Source organism: Xiphophorus couchianus, chromosome 6 (genome assembly GCF_001444195.1).
Source record: "Xiphophorus couchianus chromosome 6, X_couchianus-1.0, whole genome shotgun sequence".
Classification (NCBI taxonomy): Eukaryota; Metazoa; Chordata; class Actinopteri; order Cyprinodontiformes; family Poeciliidae; genus Xiphophorus; species Xiphophorus couchianus.
Genome location: NC_040233.1, coordinates 16,026,919 through 16,046,964, shown reverse-complemented (window position 1 = coordinate 16,046,964; position 20,046 = coordinate 16,026,919). Strand labels below are relative to the sequence as shown.

Below are 20,046 nucleotides of genomic sequence, written 5' to 3'. Positions count from 1 at the left end.
GGCCACATTTATCAAATATTTATATAAAAATAATCAAGGCATGCAAATAAGTTTTTAATGCACTGTAAATAAGAGACATGTAACACACCTTTTCTGCTCTGCTGGATGACTGAGGGAGGAGGTGTAGACACCTTCATAGCCAGACCGTAAGCCCCTTTGAAGGAGTGGCTGTCCCTCACTATGAAGCAGCCAGGCTCCTTCTCCTTCAAAACTGAAATAGCTAAAATAATACAAAGAAACTGTGTTTGAGCCTTACATGTTTTTGTTTCTTCAATTAAGTAAAATAATCTAAACCCGTTCAGAATAAAGCATATCTACCTTGATCTCTTGAAATATCTGGCTTATACCAGAATTTTGATGTATCCTGAACAAACTTTACCGTCACCTGCTTGCTGACCAGCACATCTGGAATAAAAATAATAACAGAAGTACTGAGTTAAAGATCACACATTAAGTCATAACAAAAAAAAATTTACTAACCTGGAAGAGGTGAGGCAGCAAGTGGTGTCTGAGCTGACAAGTCGGGCAGCACATTAGGGAAAGGAATACTCAGGGAGCTCCCACTATGGGGACTCGAGAACCCGCTGAGGGCTGGAGATACAGTCCCCAGTGAATGCTCTCCATCTGATACCCTCTTTTTTTCAGGAAGCAGAGGAGGCTGTGTCTGGGGAAACTGTAGCTGATGTTGACCGTTCATTGAAGTTAGAAGATCCCTGTCGATACCCATGTCCAGACAGTCTTTGCTATAGCTGTGAACTGAGCTGTCTTGCTCGTCAAAGCGCTGGGGACTACGGCTGATTGTGTAGCTAGCCAAACGGCTTCGCTGGCTGCTTCGTGGAGAGCTGTGTGCGTTGGGGACAGGATGTGCATGAGGTTGGTGCAATGGAGGATGCAAGGCAGAGTGATGGCCATACTCGAGAGACACCGAGGGCGGTGGCGGCTGTCGGACAGATGGGTAGTTACTCAGGGAGGATTGGTGGGTCAAGACATGATGCTCTGGCCAGGACTGACTTACAGATGAGCTGGATAAATAAGACATTAAATAAAAAGTTAATGATGGCACAAAAGCTAACAACCTGAGACTAAATTGCTGTGAAACAATTTACAGTGCCTCACAACTGTATTTATTCTTCTGAGACTTTCCCATGTTATATAACTATTTACAACTCCAAAGATCAATGTATCTTATTTAATGGGACATACCAATGCAAATCAACACATAATTATAAAATGGAAAGATTCAATGAATGGTTTGCAACATGTTTACAAAAAAAAAAAAAAAGAATTAATTAAAAGGGTTGCAGGCATGTGATTTGACCTACTTTTACTCTGATACCACAAAATAAAATCTAGTGCACCGGGCTTCTTCTAGAAATCACCCAATTGGTAAATAAAGTCTCCCTGTTTAATTGAATTGCAGTATAAATACAGTTGTTCAATAAATGAATCATAGGTTTTGCAGAGAGCAAAAAGCATCATGCAAACCAAGGAACATAGCAGACACACCAGGGAAATAGTTGTGGAGAAGTTCAAAAACTGTCAAGTTATAAAACAAACTCATGAGCTTCAAACATCTCATAGGACACTGTGCAGTCTGTCAAGTAGATTAAAACAAAGTTTGATATGTAGTTGTGGCACTACCTGTCTGTCTGCTGATGATTTCCAGTGATGGAGGTAGAGTACGTTGAATTTAGCATCCTGTGGCAGCTGATGGAGGAATCTGGCAAAGTCTCAAAACTCACATGATTGATCACAGAATGTCCATGAGGTTCTGCAGAGTTGCCAAATATAAATTAAAGAAAATTATTAAAACAACACAAAGAAAACAACATCAGCAATGACACAAAATACAGGAAGAAACAAACTGAGGCACTCATTAATTTGATAGTACTTTGCATAGTTCTAGAAAAATGTAAAATATAAATAAATGCTAGCACAGATGGACAGTAAATAAAAGAGAAAATCTGCAAAAATATTTCAGTAATTAAGAAAAAAATCCCCAAATTCATTGAGGAAAAGGCCCTGGTTTAAATTGCATAATAAGAATTGGAATTAACAGTAATAAAACTGTCCACAGGCACTAAAATTATCTGGTCTATATATACATAAAACCAATCACTGATTATTTCTGCCACAACCCACTTAGTCAACAAAGCAAGCCAAACTAAAGCTGAAAATTAAAAAAAAACCATCTTACCATAATTATCTGAAACCCTTATTTAAATAAACCAGAATCTGGGCCACAGCTATATACTAACAATCTTATATTTCAACAGAGTGTCTCTCCTTGTGATCTAAAGCTAAAAAGGGTTTTTGTTTTCTCCCTGTTCCCCCTGTGTGAACACACTCACACACAGAGACTTTTTTTATGAAGGAAGAAAAGTTTTTTTCTGTGCCATGCCTTCTAGTTGGTAACCATGGAGATGCAACTGAACTGAATGCAGGGCTGTCTGGGGCACAGCAGGGGAACAGATCTGCAACCAACCCCACAACCTTTAGAAATACTGTATATCTTGGGGGATCAAGTGAAAAAAGCAGGGACAGAACCCAAAAATGAAAGTAAAAGTAGTGTGATTTCCCAGAGAGCATGTCTAAGCACTAAGACAACAATGTACAAACTTAAAACTCAGCGATATGAATATAATCACAGGGTGTGCCCCTTCTCAGATAAAGACCACAGCTCAACAAAAAAGAAACAATGAAGATATTTATAAAAATTTCCTATTCCACAAAACAAAACCACACATGCAATCTTCTTGGGGCAGAAAATTGTTCTGGGAAGCTCCCTTCGTCTGTTGCACAAACAGTATCTTTTTACCATTCCCTGATAACAACAATGTCAGCATTATTTAGGACATCACGGGTGAGTCCAGATAGTTTGTTTTCCTGCTTCAATCACAGTCATAGGTCAGACGTGAAAGATGACTCTAGGTAGAGAAAGAACTAGAAAAAAAGGTTGTAACTAGCTCACACACAGAGACTTTTAAGAAGAAATGTTTTCTTCCTAAACTGATAAACCTCCAGATATTAATAAAGAATCATAAATTAATAACAGTGATTCTCCTTACAAAGTCTTCACTTGGAGTTAAATCTTCTGAATGTGGACTTATGCTGAAGGGATTACATTCATAAAGTCATTGTGGCTAAAGATTCAGACTAGTCTTAGAGTGCCCAATTCCACTGTGCTTCCACTGTTTTACTATAACACCAGTACCACAAACAACATAGAGCTTTACACTATGATTATAGAAACCTTTCAACTTTTATTGTGTTTGTATTGGGGCCGTGTTTAAACAAAACCTGATGATTATTTACAATGACTTCATACAAAGTAAATTGTTATAAAAATAAAAAAATAGTGTTCACTTAAACCATTGAAATATTTTTGTTCTTGTCTTTTATGCATGTCAGAATCTCAATCAGAATGCGTTTCACACACGGAGATCAATGGTGGTGCACCGTTTTCTCTCCCTATTCCCCATGCAAGACCCTGGATCCTTTCAGACCTGCTATTAGCAACCTCTGGGTCCAGCTAATCTGCATTTACTAAATGAAGATTCCAAGAGAAACATCAATCACTTATAACAGTTCAACAAAACATTAGAAAAAATCTGAATTATCTCTACAGAATAGAAACTTTCTGTACATGCAAAATACTGGACCCACCTTGATTTGTTCCAAAGCCTCCAAATGACTGCATGTTGGGAGAGGGAATTTGCCTGAGTTCAGTGAACTCTGACATAGTTTTCACTGGAAATACAAAGATGAGGAGGGTGTGACAGTGTTTACACGGAATGAGAACCCTCATTAATTTCACAGAACATGTTACTTACCGTAAGGTGTTGGTGGTGAGATGGGGAATGCAGGAGTGGGTGGAGCCATGCCAAGTCCTGTCTCAATTCCACCAGTGTTGTCTAGGCCCTGGGTTCTATAACTGGTACTGTCACTTCTGTACAACGTGGGATGCTGCAAAAGATGACACATAAAACACATCTTACAACACAAGAACTACATACGGCATAAAAACATGATTTGGGAAGAAGCAACAGCTAAACATACTTGAAACTGAGAGACACACGGGGGGTATGTCTGCTGGCCCTTGTACTCCTCTGGGTCACCCCACCCTGAGTTACAAAAGTCTGACCGATGATCCATTACATCCTGTCCTTGGCAACTCAAATTCCGTGTGATGCCACTTCGCACATCGTTGGACTGGGTAACTGCATACACACAAGTACACAGCAGCAAAATGTTGAGTAAATATCAACACAGCTTTATGAGCATAACAAACTTCAAGGTAGTAAGTTTTAATAAAACTACATAATCATAAATTAAATCAGGCAAAGCATTTCCTTGCATCATTAACTTTTTGAGGTGAGTTACGATTCCCAATTATTCATTTTTGATGAAATACCAGAAATATGATAAAGGAACTACAAAGAATTTTTTTAATCATTATTATGAGAATCAGACTTTTACAAACAATAATATTACTATGCCTTTTAAAAATTGTGAAAACCCAAGAAAATAGGGCATGGCTAACTCACAACATGTGGATGTATTTCAAGGCGACACCTGAAAGACATTGCTTCCTTATGAGGCAGCATTGAAAAATGAAATCAGCAAAGATATCAGGCAGAACATTGTGGACCCCAACAAGTCTTATTCATCCTCTCAGGATACAAGTGACCCACATGAGGATTTCCAGACATTATACCATTCAGGAAGTAGATGGGTTTTGTGTTTTAGAGATGATTGTGTTTAGCTGAGAAATGAGCAAATCAACCCAAACATTAAAGCAACGGCATTTTCTTATGAAGGTCAGCACACATTAACCATGTCAGACTGAAGTGTTTAAAGACATTTTTAGTATACTTCAGTCTTGGAAAACTTTATTTGGAGATTTACTGATCCCAATAGAACTGGCTCAAAAAACAATGTCAAGTCCCAGGCCTAGGAATGATGCCCAACCACTGGAGACAGCCAGTGTGGGTTGCTTGAAAGAAAAGGTGCGTAAGGGTGTATTTTTGATGCCCGTCTGATGCCTGGAAATTTGCATTGCTGTTTGTAACAGCATCCCAACTGTAAAGTACAGGAGTGGCAGTATTCTGTTTTAGGGGAGTTTTGCAGGAGGAGGGACAAATATGCTCCACAAAAAAAGACATATAAAGATGTATTATGACCAAAGAACCCTTTGCGGAAGAACTGAAGCAACAGCTTATAGCAGAAGGAGGAGGATTGCCTCTCCAAATGAGCAACGACCAGGAGCATAGCTCCAAATTAGTTGCACATTGTCCTGTTATGGAGGATACATAAGGAAACCCTGATATAAATCTCAAAGCACTGAGCTAGAATCCCACAAATTATTGGGAGAATTATGATTCCTTTAATGCTTGGACCAGTCATAAAGTATAAAAAGTGAATTCTACCAAATGCTGAGGAAACAGATATAAACTTCTGAATTAAAATAAAATTTAAAAAAAACCTTGCTCATCATTGTGGGATTTAGCCACTGAAATAAACGTGGTAATCCCAAGTGACCTGAAAGAGGAAACATTAACTCTAATCTACTGTCAGACACTGAGGACAAAATGGTTATGTGTCTATTTATACTGGGCATGTAAGTACCTGGTTTCAACTGTATGTTCCCCAGCCAGAAATGTTTTAAAAGTTGATATGAAACAAACTTATTTTAATTAAAAGTGACTTCGGCTCATCAAAAGGTATTTTTTTCAGAGGAGAAGTCCAATGTGGGCTAATGGAGAACAAGGAGTTTGAGTCTGTGTGGGCATGTGTGTGACTCCTGTAGGAAGTGTTGCCACTTATCACTAGAGTGTTAATTTGAGCCCTCCCAGTGAGATCTGACCTCTGAGCACTAAAGAATGCTAATGATGAAGAAGTCCTAATGCCTTGGATTGTTATTCATTTTGTCTGGTACAAACATGAATGGCTCCCATAGGAGCGCATTGTATTCATATTCTTCAGTGATTTGCTTTTAACAGCTGCATGATAGAACTATTGATGGGTTATTTTGTAACGGTGCAATAATTTAACCCATAAAATGAATGGTGCTGTCCAGTTCCAATAAAATCAAGGAGATGGATACCAACATATCAAATGGAAGGTCATATTTTGACCTACACCTTCACATTTGAGGAAGTGAAGTTCAAGTTTCTAGTCTCAGAATCATTCCAATGAACAGCTCTAATCAACTCTAACTGTGCTATTGACTGTGATGGAGTATGCCAGCCTGTATCTAGAGAAGATTTTGTGTATGTACTGCAGTGCTGGCAAACACAGCAGAGTGGAATCACTGGGTTAGCTCCCAGCTGGGAAACCATTGCTCAGTGTCTGAATTCAGCCAGAGAATTTATTCTGCTAAACGATGGTGTTTAAATCCTTTAAAGCTGGTTAAAGGATTTTCTAAATGGATTTCACAGAGTTGTATGATATTTTTTTATTTTTGGCACACAGCACAAATACAGTATTAACATTTTGCTTTGTGTTTTCTGCATTTTTCTTTTCATTTTGTGCTATTTAACATTGACTCATTCAACTAACAAAACATTTGCAGAAAGGCTCATCAAATTTACAGTTTCAGGTACGGATCTAGAATTTAGTATGTGTGCTCTTTGAACAAAAACTAGTTGCTTCAGTTAGTTTAAGTTATACTTTGCTCACCACCTTTTTTGATTATTTGCATTAGGTTTCTAAGTGTGACTTGTGTTGCTTACAGTACGTTTTTCAATGATAATTGCAGCAGCTGCAACCCTAAATTCAGGTTGGGTCCTTTTTTTTTCTTTTCAGAGCTCCATCAGTTATTTGCAGTGTAGATTGAACAATGTGTCGTTTTAGTCTATATTGACATTTTAGGATGACCCTAACCCTTAAACCTTCACAGGTGGAATAGAAGCAATTCAGATCAGCAGTTTCTAATAATTCAGACCTGCCTGGCAACTACAACCGTGCAATGTTAAAAGTCTGACAGTCACAGAAATCCATCTATTTCCACAATAGAATGCTCAATTTGAACTGCTAGCCCACACTTAGATAACAAAATGTATTGAGCTACTGACATCTGATTGGCTTATTTGTCATTTGTATAAACAAGCAACTGAATCGTTAATCCTAATAAAGTGGGCTGTGTCTTGTTTTATTTTACACACTCATAAATAGAATATTACAAACAACAATATTAAAGCAGCCACTAATGCAATATTACATCCCTCTATTTGTGACATAATACATCAAACTTTTTATGTAAATGACTGTACAATTTCTGATTGAATGAGAGTGAAGAGAAAAATCATTTGTATCCTTATAGTGTATGTGATATCTTTTCAACAATAGTTTCTAAAGGGAAATTTGAACAGAAGAGTATATGTGGAGACTCCATGATCTAGAGCATAGATAAATTAATACTAAGATTAATCAAGAGGATCCTACAGTGCATGCATCACTACAGAAAAACTAAAAAATATTTACCCTCTGGTGCTAGATCTTTACAGTAAGACTGATCCATGCTAGCCTGTGTCAACACATCACAGATATCTGTGAGGAGTTTGCACAGAACCTGACACACGTGAAAAGACAAAACTCGCTGCAGTCTGAATGACCTGCAAGATAATAAACAGCTTTGCCAAAATACTACAGAGCAAACTCCCCACTCACACCCATAGGCACAGAAATACCTGCATTGAATGTTGGTAGCTTCAATCTGGGAATTGTGATATCTTAAGGGCTAACGAAAGTAACTTAAAATAAATCTTGATTGTAAAAAACTAAAAGTAGCTTAAATGGTTAACTTTAACTTGTCTTCCTGCAATAAGAAGACTAGAAGAAGGATAAAACTTGGTAGGAGATTATTTCTAAAAACAACAACTATAAAAGCTACTGCTTTTCATCTTCCTCTATCTTTCTTTCCAAATGAAGCAGATGAGTTTATTTGCGGCAACAGGTATGTATTTGGAATCAAATTGGAAAAGGTGCGCCTGCAGGCTCACTTGTTCCTCCTTTGGAAATTCCTAAGGTCTCTACATTGCTCCCCCACTCCTCCGCCCTCTTCTGCAACTGCAAGCTATGATTCATGAAGCTACACAGCTTTCCATGTTTTCTCTGCATGGCTGAGTTTCTGTTTGACTGCACCTTCTTCAGTCAACATCCTATTACATTATAACCTGAGTTTAATCTAACACAGAAAGAATACAATCTGCACAGAACAGAGATATAAACTTTACAAGTCTTGTTTGATTAAATGAGAAAATGTTTCTTTAAGTTGGTCTGATATGGTTTAGCGAGGGAAAAAAGGGAAAAAGAAATCTGATCTAACCGTTTATTCTTTTCACAACACTGATGGTATCAGATGCATGGGAAACAAGATGGCAAACATTATCCTTCAGTATGGAAGTAACAGGCTGGTATGTAATTCAGATGCAAGTGCTTGAAAGTGCTTACAATGCATAAATGTGTTTGTTTTTTTCAAAATAATACACTAGTAAATATGTTTTTATGAAAATGTAATCTCATTGGTCATAAGCTAAATATTTAGTCTCTACTATCAAAGTTCAAGAAGCGGAAATGTTCACAAAGACTGATAAAAAGCTATTCTCTCTTTCTTTGTGCACCATTACTGATCCTGCACTCAGTTAGTTGCACATACAAGTTTAGACAGAACTCTTTCCTCAGAAAACAAAATTTGAAATTCTGGCAGGAACCCTACCATTTCTGTTATGAAAACATGCTGGAAGGGAGAAACAAGAGAACAAGGTTCAATCATCCTTTGATAGCCAAAAAATCAATTCTTATACTCAGTTCTTATATCTTTTACTTGAAGATGGCATTTTAAAATTATAAGTAGAAAACTTAGCATATAATGGTTATAGCACCTGCATAAACTCAAACTTGGTAGAATGGAGAGGAGGGAAAGGTTGAAGGAAGAATAATGACTGCTGAATGGCCAGAAGATTAAATGAATGACAAATATATTGCTGGACAAAGGGATGAATGGACATCTTAATGATACAAAATACTGAACAGAGGATAAATGCATTGAATTAAGGACATTTGAAGAGTTAATACATGGCTATTTAAAAGGAAGGATGAACTGTTAATGGACAAGTTCAGCGACATAAGGAACGTAAGATGGAGGGATACACAGTAGGTAGTTTGAGGGATGGACAAACAAATGGATGGATTGATGGATGGATGGATGGATGGATGGATGGATGGATGGATGGATGGATGGATGGATGGATGGATGGATGGATGGATGGATGGATGGATGCTAGTGATGGGTGATGGACGCTTAGGAAATAGTATGAAGAACTGTGGACAACAGGATGGATGAACAGACGGTCAGACAGACAGAATAGACAGACATCAGATGGATGGAAAGATAAATTAATAGATAGTCGATGGATGAATTAATCAACAGATGAATGAATGTGTGGACAAAGGAATGGTTGAATGGACAGTGGACAATGAAAGGATATAACGTTTAGAAAACATTATATAGAAAAAAGTCTTCAACAATTTTACCCTTTGCTATTTACCAAAGACACCAAATAAACCAATTGTACACTATTCCAGAATGCCCTGACCACTAATTTCAACCTCAGACTACATAAACCCCATTATCTAACTCCTCTACTTTCATTAAATATTTCAGTCAATGACGAAACTCAAGAACACCCAGGCTGACTATCTTACCTGTCTGCGGTTGGTTTTTTAGAGTTGCCGTGTTACAATCGTTGAATCTGACATCAATGCTGTTTGAACTTTTGCCGACTGTGCCGTTGAACTGTGTCCCGCCATCCCTCTTGGTGGACTTGCTGAAGCCCGATCTAGGCACAAACATGGGATCCAGGTCCATGATCAGCTGATTTAGATGATCAATGGAGTTATCAATATCCATTGTTAGGGATTTTATCTCGTCATCATGCTTGTTATTGTTGTTGTTATTATTGGTGGTTGGCTGTTCCTTGTGAGGTACTGTGTTCTTGACACTTTCCATTTTTGTGTCCATGATGTGGTTCTGTGGTTGGTTGGCCAGACATTCTTTGGGTGAACCGCTCCCAGATTTGATCCCAGAATACCTTTCTGTGTCATTTCCGTCCTCAGGCATGTAGTTAAACTGCTGCACAGCGACCATCTGTTGCTGCCGAACCCAGGACTGTGTGGAGTAGCTCTCCTGTCTGTAAACATGCTGCTTTGGTGTAGGAGCACTGCTGGGGTTAGAGGAAGTCACAGAGTTGCTTCTGGAGCTCAAAAAGATTCTTCTCTCAAAATCATCCATTTGCTGAGGTGCAGTGTGATGTAAGTGGTGCTGGTTGTGATGGTCCTCTGATCCAGGACACCCGAACCCATCCGAAAGAAGGGAATTTTGGCTGCTCTTGTGGCACGAGGATGACAGAGTTCCTAGGCTGTCCAAGCTGTGCAGATCATGACCTGTGTTGACTTCATCATCAAGAATGTCCGTCTCTCTTTCTCGGGGTCGGGTGTCTCCATTAAAGTGCAACTGTACTGGAAGTATCTGTTTCAAGCCCAACTTAGGGCCTGGGTCATCCATCTCATCCAGGGAGGGATCCTCGAGACCAAAACCACTAAGGAGCTGCTTCAGCTGGACCTTCTCCTGTGGACTGGGTCCCTGGTTAGCCCTCACAGTGGTGGTGCTGCTGCTGCTGGTGGTGGTGACAGGTGTCTGTCTTTCTGCCCACAGAGATGTGCTGGACAGGCCTGAGTCGCTGCTCACAGACAGGGCGTGGTCACTATGGTCAGGGCTGGAGGTGGTGGAGGTTGTGCGGATCCCTCTTCCCAGCGTGGCTTCTCCACAGACAGCGCTCCTCTTGCTAGCTGCTTTGTCCTGGTTTAGGCCCTGAGAGCGTGGCGCTGCAAAACAGAAGAGATGCTGCAGCTTCATACAGTCAGCTGGTATGGTCACACGCAGATACAAGACAAACAGGGGACTCACAAAGACAAGACTCCATCAAACGTGTACAGTCATATTCTGCAATTGACAGGGACACAACAGGAATCACAGCTCAAATCATAAAATCAACATTTAAAACAGTTCATAAAACCAAGTCATCAGAATAGTTCAGGATATCTGAAGTGAGGCTCTTTTAAAAAATTATAAACAGTTAATATCTTACCTGAGGTGCATAACTGTTTTAGAATCTTGATTTGGTATTTCTCAGATTAGCTAGTTTTGACAACAAGACAATTTTAACGTCACTTAGTTTAACTAATTTGCTCCAAACCATGCAAATCTCTTTGCAGGACCTTTTACATATAGTTGTAATAATCCCTTATCTCCAAAATATGTATGACCTTGAGAAGTGTGGTGCTCAAAGTAGGTTATGAATGCCTAGTCAAACTTTCTTTAAATATTGATTTCATTTAAACATTTAATTTTAACATTGTGACATCTCAATGTCATGAAGCTTGGTTCTGGTTCTAATCCAGAAGAACCAAGAACCCTTGCTGCAGTGCATTGCACACTTCATCGGATCAGGTTGCTTTAAATGTTTTTGTGTGCATCATACACATTGTTGTCAGAATGGCTGGTGCAGAGCCTTAAGTTATTCAGAAAAGTTACAGAAAGTAAAGCACAACTTTAAGCTCTATCCAAAAAAAAACTTTCACCTTCATCCTTCAGAAATAATAAGAAGGCTTCATTTGATACATACTATAACAAAGATTGTCTTTTACTATTGGCATGGTTTAATGTTAGCTTACTTATTTCACCATTGCATAAATGGTTTTCTCTGCTTATTACCTCTTAACAGAACCCCATTTCAAAAATCCTAAGCTTTCCCTTTAAAATACTGGAAGGGGAAAAACAAATTAATCATTTCACCCCACTGAAATAACTTACTTATCTTCTCATTTCACTTCTTTTAAATATAAAGTAAACATAGTCCATAGTTCCATTATTATCAGTCCACCAGGTCAAATGCCAAAATTCCAAGTAATGTCATGACATTTGTGATGGGCAGTATTGCCCTTCATATCCAGGTTTGGATACAATGTCAAATATTGCACAGGCTCCCACAAGTTTTAGATGACTAGAGGGCTGCATTCCTCTCACTTTCTCTTGCCCTTTGACCCTCAGCATATGTCCAAACAACCTTCTTAATCCTCAGATGCTACAGATAAAAAGGGAAAACTTCAAATACAGAGTTAACAAAGATACTGTCTCACTGTCATTCTCACTCTGCCTCAACAAAAAGGAGCTAGAATTTAACTCCTATGACTTCTGTCTCAAGCTACTACCTTAAGTGCTTGGCTTTCCAAAAAACTATGACTAGAAGGTTTGAATAACTGACAAGCATGATAAAACCTTTCCTCCATTCCCTCCCTTCTTTTCTCCCACAAAGGTTACTTTTATGTATGGTTTGGGCCCCACACAAATCTGCATCCCATCTCCAACAGCTTAAGTATAAAGCTCAGCGCAGGCCTGTTCTGCCGGGAGTTTTCCAACAAATCCCTCTCCTGACATTCCATTTAGCAAAGCGTAAGCCGGCATTTAACCTCTTCACCTCAATTCTTGCCATTTTTTTCCTTCATCAACTCTGACATCCAGCACTGCCCCCCAACCATACACTCCTTCATGGCCACCCATCGACTTCAAGAGGAAAATCTCTTACCTTCACTTTCCTTGCCAGGTTAGAATTTCAGAAATTCAAAGTCTCAGGTGAAGCCAAACATGTGAAGGAGAACAAGCTATGCAGATGCACGAGAACAAACATGGCTTTTAACATGTGGATAATAATGGAAGGCAAATCTCGAAAGTTTCATTAAGTTAGCTGGTTTTCTTTTTCTGCTGTGAAGGTGAGAGTATTTGCACTCTACAGAAGAGAGGTGGTGTTGGTGGGGGGGAAAGGGGTTTGAAATCTCCATATAAGGGCAAAGGAATGTAAACAAGTGAGGCGGAGCTATTGAGCTGAACAGGGTTGGAGGAAACGAGTAACCCGACCTCTCGCCTCTATTTTACGGGACTACCCCACTGGGGAAAAGAAGGAATAGGAGGCAGGCAAAATAGCGATATATCGTATGAGAAAGGGATGGGGGTGGGGGAGAAGACAGAGGATGAAAACAACATTCCTGGAGCTCAAGACATATCCACTCTGTAAAAAAGACACTTTGTAATTAAAGGCAAAGATTAACTTCTGCCAGGAGCCCAGAGCTATTTTCATGAAAAATGGCAGGCAAGTTGTTTTTCTCTCAATCTCGTGTCAGAAGAAGACACATTTTCTGCCTTAAAGCACAAAACGGGATAAAAACATGTAAAAAAAAAAAAAAAGCCTTGCTAGAGATCATGAACTGTTTTTGAAAAAACAACTTGAAGTCATTTTGCTTTTGCTGGATATCCAGAAAGCTTGTGAACTGGAGAAAAATCACTCATTTCTTCATTCTTCTATTCATTACATTTGCTATTATGGTGCTGTCAGTCCTTTAAAAAATATCCACCAATTACAGTGCAGAGAGAAGAAAAACCGCAACTCTTCCGTAAGTTGCTCTAGCTTTAGGAAGTCTGGTTGGGTACGACTATGCAATTACCCAGCCCTCTCTGTTCCGTTTCATTTATAACCATTTTGCCTTTCCACTAAAAGTGGGAATCAAAAACATAATGAAGACAATAATATTTTCTGAATATCCCAAAAATTTCTAATGTGCCTTGTCTATTCATAGACAGTGAAAGTAAAAAGTTTAATTTGGCCAGCAGCATTATTTTATTGTTTCATAGATGCATACTACTACACCTAAAACAGATTCAACAAATGAAGATGCACAAGCTCAACCAGAATGATGAGGGCGTTGTGATTATCATTGATCATAATCAGTGAGGTCATTGGAATATTCAACAAAAATATTACAATTCATTATTTTTTCCATTGATTTAAAGTCCTACTCTATGGAGAGATTTTTTTATCTCGTCTTTCTTTGCACAATAGCTTAAGCTCAGACAGACTGAATTGACGGTGTCTGTGAACAGCAATATTCAAGTCTTTCCAAAGGTTCACAATAGGATTTAGGTCTGGAACTTCCAACACTACTCTCAAATCTTTTTCAGCCTCTAGCTGTTTATCTTCTTGGATTGCATTGCATTTAACTTTATTCATCTTCCTGCCAAATCTTCCCACCAATGTGTCGTTTTTCCTTCCACATTACAATTATGCACCATTGTGACTTGGTCTATCATATAATCCCAGCAAAACACGTTGAAGTTTGTGCTTGTAACTTTTTATATCACTTGAACCTTTCCATGCTAGGTTCCATTTTGAATATTTTTGCAAAGCACTATACATGTGCTTTTAGAATGTGCATTACATGAACAGTGACTTACAGATGGAACATTATGTAAAATCATGGCAGCCATTTAGGGGTGCCTAAATGCTTGCTCACACATAGAGATGCTTATTTCAACAAACGCTCCTACATGGAGGTGCAGTTTCCAGTCAAGCTTCCACCACTCAGAGCATCCCTCCCCCAGCTCCATCAGACTAGCAGCAGCAGCAATTAGCAAACACTTGGTGGAACTGCACATCTGCTGAGCTCATCATATGAACTACTACTCAGTCCATCATTCTTTAGAACTGTTGTAAATGGAATAATGGATGAACATTGTTTGGATGACTTGCTGGAGGTAGAATTTGGGGAAAAAGCAGGAGATTTGATAGAGGCCAATTTCAAGGCCTGAAGTTAAAATGTCAAATTTGTTTGAGGCTACATTTTATTTAAAGCATTAACAGCTGAAGGTAAGTGATTGTGCTATAAGGTGGCACTAAGTTCCTAGAAAATACACAATTCCTCCACTTTAAATGAGAGCACAACTTGAGAGAATACTCACAAAAGACTAATTCAATTTGAGTAAATTTCAGGATTTGAGAAAATTTACTTTGAGTATATTTGTCACCTCTGCTTATAATTTGACAATGCAGTCAGTTTTAGACTTTTATTCAAAATTCAAGCTAAAAGGATTCAGCAAAAACACCAAATGTAATGTAATGTAATGCATGATCCTATCATATCACTTCTTTGAAGCAATTAGACTAACCATGGAGGGAACCTCTAAAGACACATTCGATTTTCAGAAATTTCTCTTTCAGCTGTTTAGATTTCAGTTCTGAGCCAATTTTCATTTTCTGTTTATGCATCTAAAGATATAATGTATCTTGTCAGCTAGGTTGTATGGAGAACAAAACATTGTAAGACTTTTATATATGCATCATAATTAATTCAACTTTTAATCAAGTCTCATTCCATATATAAAAGATAATGACAAATTAGAGACAAGGTTCATGGTGACACTAAGCAAAGACAGTCGACCAGTTCAAAAATAACCTAAACCAAACAACAATCATCTTAATTCTCACTTTGCCGCAAACACACTCTACCAATTAAAATAGAGACACTGAGGTAAATAACCTCACAACCTTATCACTAAGGTGTCAAACAGCTTCCAGACTTCCTCCTCCAGAGACGTCACTGGGTGACAGTGTCTTTGAAGCAAACTGGTTCAGGGTGAGCTCTTCTGGTAAGTAGATGCAGAATTTCAGCAAAGTTTTCCATCCTTCTTCTCATATGTTCGAGTTTACATGCGAAAACAAAGCTGTAAATATCCCACATGAATGCTGTGGAATCAAGGCAGTTGGGATATAGAAAAGCTCTTTTGTTGATGCCTCTCCTTTCCTTTGATGAATTCTTAAATTTGTGTGGTTTTCTTTTCATTGCAATCCCAGAAGCTGGCGTTAAAACTTCGTGTGGACGTGTTTTTTTTTTGTTTGTTTTTTTAAATGAAAGTAAAAAAATAAAAAGGCTGACTGTGTTCATCAAGTCAAACTTGACTTATAAAAGCACTGGGTGAACACTGGGAAAGGGTGGATTTGGATTTTAATGTTACTACCACGTAGCTCTATTCTGAGAGCTTGTTGTGAATGCTGTGGTTCAGTGGAAAGCGACAACCACAGCGAGGACAAGACGCTCCGACAGGGTGGTTCTCTAAGTACATATGTGTATATAAATATATATACACATATATGCATGTGGGTGTCCATGAGTGAAAATTTGTATATGTGTGGGATCCCTATTAACTTGAAGAGTCAACAAAGAAGAAATCTCTTGAGAACCCTCTGCTCTTCCTGTGGACCCAGCATTCCCAAAGTGAAACAACACTGCTTTCCACAAAAACAACACTTCTTGCCATTCTCATCATACTGCATGCCAAGGTAGTGTTTTGGCCACTTTCCTTTCTCACCACTTTAAATGGGTTACATAAACCACGTTAGTGTTAATAGTGCGAGTAGTTATTCCTAAATAGCTTGGGCTATCAGGCTAAGACGCTATATTTGGGGAAAAAAAGAGGGTTAGTGTGACTGTTTGTTTATGCAAAACAGTAACTACTTTAAAATAGCATCTGTGTTTCTTTCCTGGATTCATGAAATTTCCAATAATGTTTGAGTTCTGTAGGTGAATCATCATTGTAGACCTTAGAGATAAAATAACGTCGTCTGAGTCAAATTACATCTAAAGCAGCATAGCGTCTGTACCTTCACCATCACAGATGTTCTTGTATGAGTCCCAGCGAGTCAGAGGATCTGCTGTGTTGTAATCCACAATAACATCGGGTCCATTTTGCCACCTGTCAGCACCTGAAAACAAAATCCCCACTCTTGAAGAACCTAAAAAGCTATGTAATATGTATTACAGACACACCTCACGTAAATGCACAACACAAAAGTCAGTGAATATCAATAACAAATTATGAAAACTAAATTAAAATGGAACACGGAAATAGGATTTGTTTACCAGCATACTAAAGTCCAAAAGTTGGAATTTCCAAGTTTTGGTTGGAGAAAGCCCCTTAAACTCAGGGATCCTATGTCAATCCACACACAACCTCCTTGGAGTTCAGATTAAGATTACATCAGGTCTCTGGCTCTGATGTCACTACCCTTTAAACTGTGAAAGTTTAGAAGATCATCAACACTTCTTCATGGTACTGTGTTTACATATATAAAATGAAAAGAAATATGTTGTTTTTGGGCATGTTTTCCAAATAGTAGTTAGCGCTACAAGACTAGTGCTAATGTTTTAAACTTACAACTAGAACAGCTAGCCCAGCTACCCCATCATGAAGGTAAAAAAACCCCCCAAAACATGCAAACCTTAAAAACAGAAAGGTTGAGTGATTTTTTTATCGCACTGCTAAATTAAGCATTCTTACTATACTTTCTCTTCACAAAGTAAAATAAATGTTTATCTGAAGCAAAAGGATCTTGTTTCAGATAAACAAGTTTACCTTGTTTTAAGGGTCTTGTTTTTCTGTTTCCACCGAATTCAGTAAAAACTTCTATCAAAAGTAGCTTTACGTGCAACTCCGGTATGTGGAGATCGTCATATTAACAAAATAGGCACATAGGCGTACAAAACACAGTGGATGATACAGAGCCACGTAGTTTCTTTCCAGTTGGGTTCAGAGGACTCCACATGCTGTGTTTCTTTACCTCTCTGTCAGCACACACTTCACACTACATTTCCCCTCTGTGGCTTTCCACATCCCCTCTCACCAGGGGGACAGAGAGAGGAGGACGGAAGGAAAAATTAAGAGGGCACTCTATCTACCTTTCTAATTAATCAGTCCTGTGCTTGCTTATTAAAAAAAAACTGCACAAGCAAAACTTACCTGGAATTCTTTCTGGTCCTTCAGAAAAGATAAGTTCAACCTTGCCGTAATCTGGAAATCTGGGATCTATAAAGACAGCAAACACAGGAATGATGTAACTGTTTGGTATTCAGAACTGGAAAATGTACTTAGTTTCTATTCTTCTACTGTCTTTCTTTCGCAACACAAGAAAAATTGCCAGTAAAATCTGTGTCCTGTCTGAGTTTAGTGGGGACCTTATGAAGCAGGAGAGCTGCTGTTTACTAGGAGCGGCAGGTTGAGGCCTGTTCTTAGAGTTTTTTTTTTTTGTTTGTTTTTTTTTTTTTTCAGGTGTACCTTTGTTGGCATTCTCCATGTCCTCCTTTTCAAATATCAGGTTGTAACCCTGTACTGCTCCCGTGTGGAACTGCAGCCGAAAAATCACCTCACGTTCTGACGTTACATCACTTTTGTGATAGCATTTAATCTACAAAAAGAAAGCATGAAATCAACATGATCACAGCAGTCAGTATTAAAGCCGCTATCTTTGTGAACCTGTCTTGTTTTCTTTTTTTTTTTTCCTACCATGATGTCCCCTTTCAGGAGCTGGGCAGGCTCCAGATTGATACACACGCGATCCCTGTGATTTGAACCAATGCGACTTGAACAAAAACAACAGACGGTATAGTCAAAGTGAGCTGGCATGAAGAAGCTGTTACTTAAATTGAATTAAAATTAGCATGGAATTAATTTGAGCAACTTACTAGATTCCAGAGGAGTACACTGCTTGCATTCCTTGGTAGACTTTGATGTATGGGCAACACACTAAACAAAACAAAAGGAAAACAAAGAAAACCTGCAATTAATGTTTTTTCAAGGTGCTTTGATAACATGACCTTTGGGCATTATTTTCCTGAGGCCTGAAGTGTGATAAGCTGTTATTGTGGGAGAAGGATTTTAGTTCCAAGATGTGATGACGACTTCTTGTTGATTCAATGAAATGAGCAAAAACAGTAATTTCCACCTAAGCACCTCAAAATGAAAGAATTCCCTGTGCTCTGTGGTGAACAGGGAATTTAGGAGAGGATTACGTTTTTTACACAACATCCATGTGCCTGAGCATGCAAGTGTGTTTGAAAAAAAAAAAAAAAAGAAATAGGAATACAGTTCGAATAAGACTCTAATGTGGCAATGTGGCTATGTTTAACCCTTTCATTGTAATTTCCCTGACTCTGGTGGGTGGATATTTTGATAAAGCAGTATGACTTTAACCTCTGCTGGCAGTCTCAAAGTTTGGGATCCCATGGAGGATGACACAGTGCAGGAACAAAGGTGAGGCGTTGATCTTCATGGACCCACTTAGTAAACTGTTAAGGATCCAAACATACCTGACGGGAATGCAAAGGTGAGGAGATTAACATTTAGCAAGACTATTACAAGGTTTCCCACAACAGAAAACATGTTGAATCCGGCAGAAGAGAGTGGAAGGAATGCATATTAAACAGGGTTCCAATAAATGACCCACTTATCCTTAATTACTCTGGGAGTAATTTAACTTTTAATAAATGTGTTTAATAGATGTTCGCTAACTTTGCAGACATCTGGTTCAGATGCGTCACTAAGAGTTTTCAGATGTCTGATGTTGGACCAGCATTTGACAAATTCCTTTATGTGTAAATGTGATGCCTGTAAAGAATGGCAAAGCAACCATATAGGTTTCAACATTTTTTTGTGTGTGTGATAGAGGTAGTACAGAAAAGGTACTACCTCTATCACAAAATTTACCAACATTTTTACCTCACTAATAAAGGAGAATGAAACTATTTGATGATGGCTGATGCTTTCAAGGAAATGGTGGGAGTTCTTAGTTTTTATCCATTTCATGTATACCAATTTTCTTTTCATTTTTTTCACTATTTTTTGACCAATAGAGAAATTCAAGGGGATATTGGTTGAATTTAATCTCTGGTGCACATCTACCCATTCTATATGGTTTAACACATTTAAATAGTTTCCAGTGTCATCTGAAAATATCAGTAACCTTGTCACACAATGAGGTGGTCAACAGTGCAAAATAACATTTATACAGCCACAGTTAACTTGCAATGATTTAGCCAAATTGAACTATTAATAGAAACTTTGGCCATAACTGTTAAAATGAATCCTGCTTATAATAGTTTTCTTAGAATAATAGAAAAATGCTTGCTCCTAAACCTAGAAGAAAGTTAATTGTTATGTACTACAACTGTTTAGATGAATGTGATAGCTGGTAGATCAGTCTGTAATCAAATATTAAAGTTCTTGTAATTTTATTTTATTTTTGTTAAGTCAATAAAAACCTTATGATCTTCGGCATAAAAACTGATATATTTGGTAACAAACATTGAACAATTGATGGCATA

The 20,046-nt window shown here is 38.3% G+C and overlaps 1 protein-coding gene across 4 annotated transcripts in view; it reads right to left on the bottom strand.

Annotated features, from left to right (window-relative positions):
• Positions 1–20,046, bottom strand: part of LOC114146423 (tensin-3) — a 42,572-nt gene that overhangs the window by 8,359 nt on the left and 14,167 nt on the right. Inside the window, exons 7-22 of one of the 4 annotated variants that reach the window (XM_028020437.1) lie at positions 18,917–19,032; positions 18,409–18,469; positions 18,230–18,305; positions 18,002–18,131; positions 17,687–17,752; positions 16,551–16,652; positions 10,970–11,005; positions 9,709–10,887; positions 4,060–4,220; positions 3,834–3,966; positions 3,667–3,750; positions 1,642–1,771; positions 1,016–1,022; positions 481–940; positions 319–405; positions 89–220 (exon numbers count right to left, since the gene is read on the bottom strand). In XM_028020437.1, the coding sequence (XP_027876238.1) occupies positions 89–220; positions 319–405; positions 481–940; positions 1,016–1,022; positions 1,642–1,771; positions 3,667–3,750; positions 3,834–3,966; positions 4,060–4,220; positions 9,709–10,887; positions 10,970–11,005; positions 16,551–16,652; positions 17,687–17,752; positions 18,002–18,131; positions 18,230–18,305; positions 18,409–18,469; positions 18,917–19,032 (2,960 nt within the window). Of the gene's footprint in view, positions 1–88; positions 221–318; positions 406–480; positions 1,023–1,641; positions 1,772–3,666; positions 3,751–3,833; positions 3,967–4,059; positions 4,221–9,708; positions 10,888–10,969; positions 11,006–16,550; positions 16,653–17,686; positions 17,753–18,001; positions 18,132–18,229; positions 18,306–18,408; positions 18,470–18,916; positions 19,033–20,046 lie in introns of all 4 variants that reach the window. The other 3 variants (XM_028020435.1, XM_028020436.1, XM_028020438.1) reach the window with 3 other exon arrangements.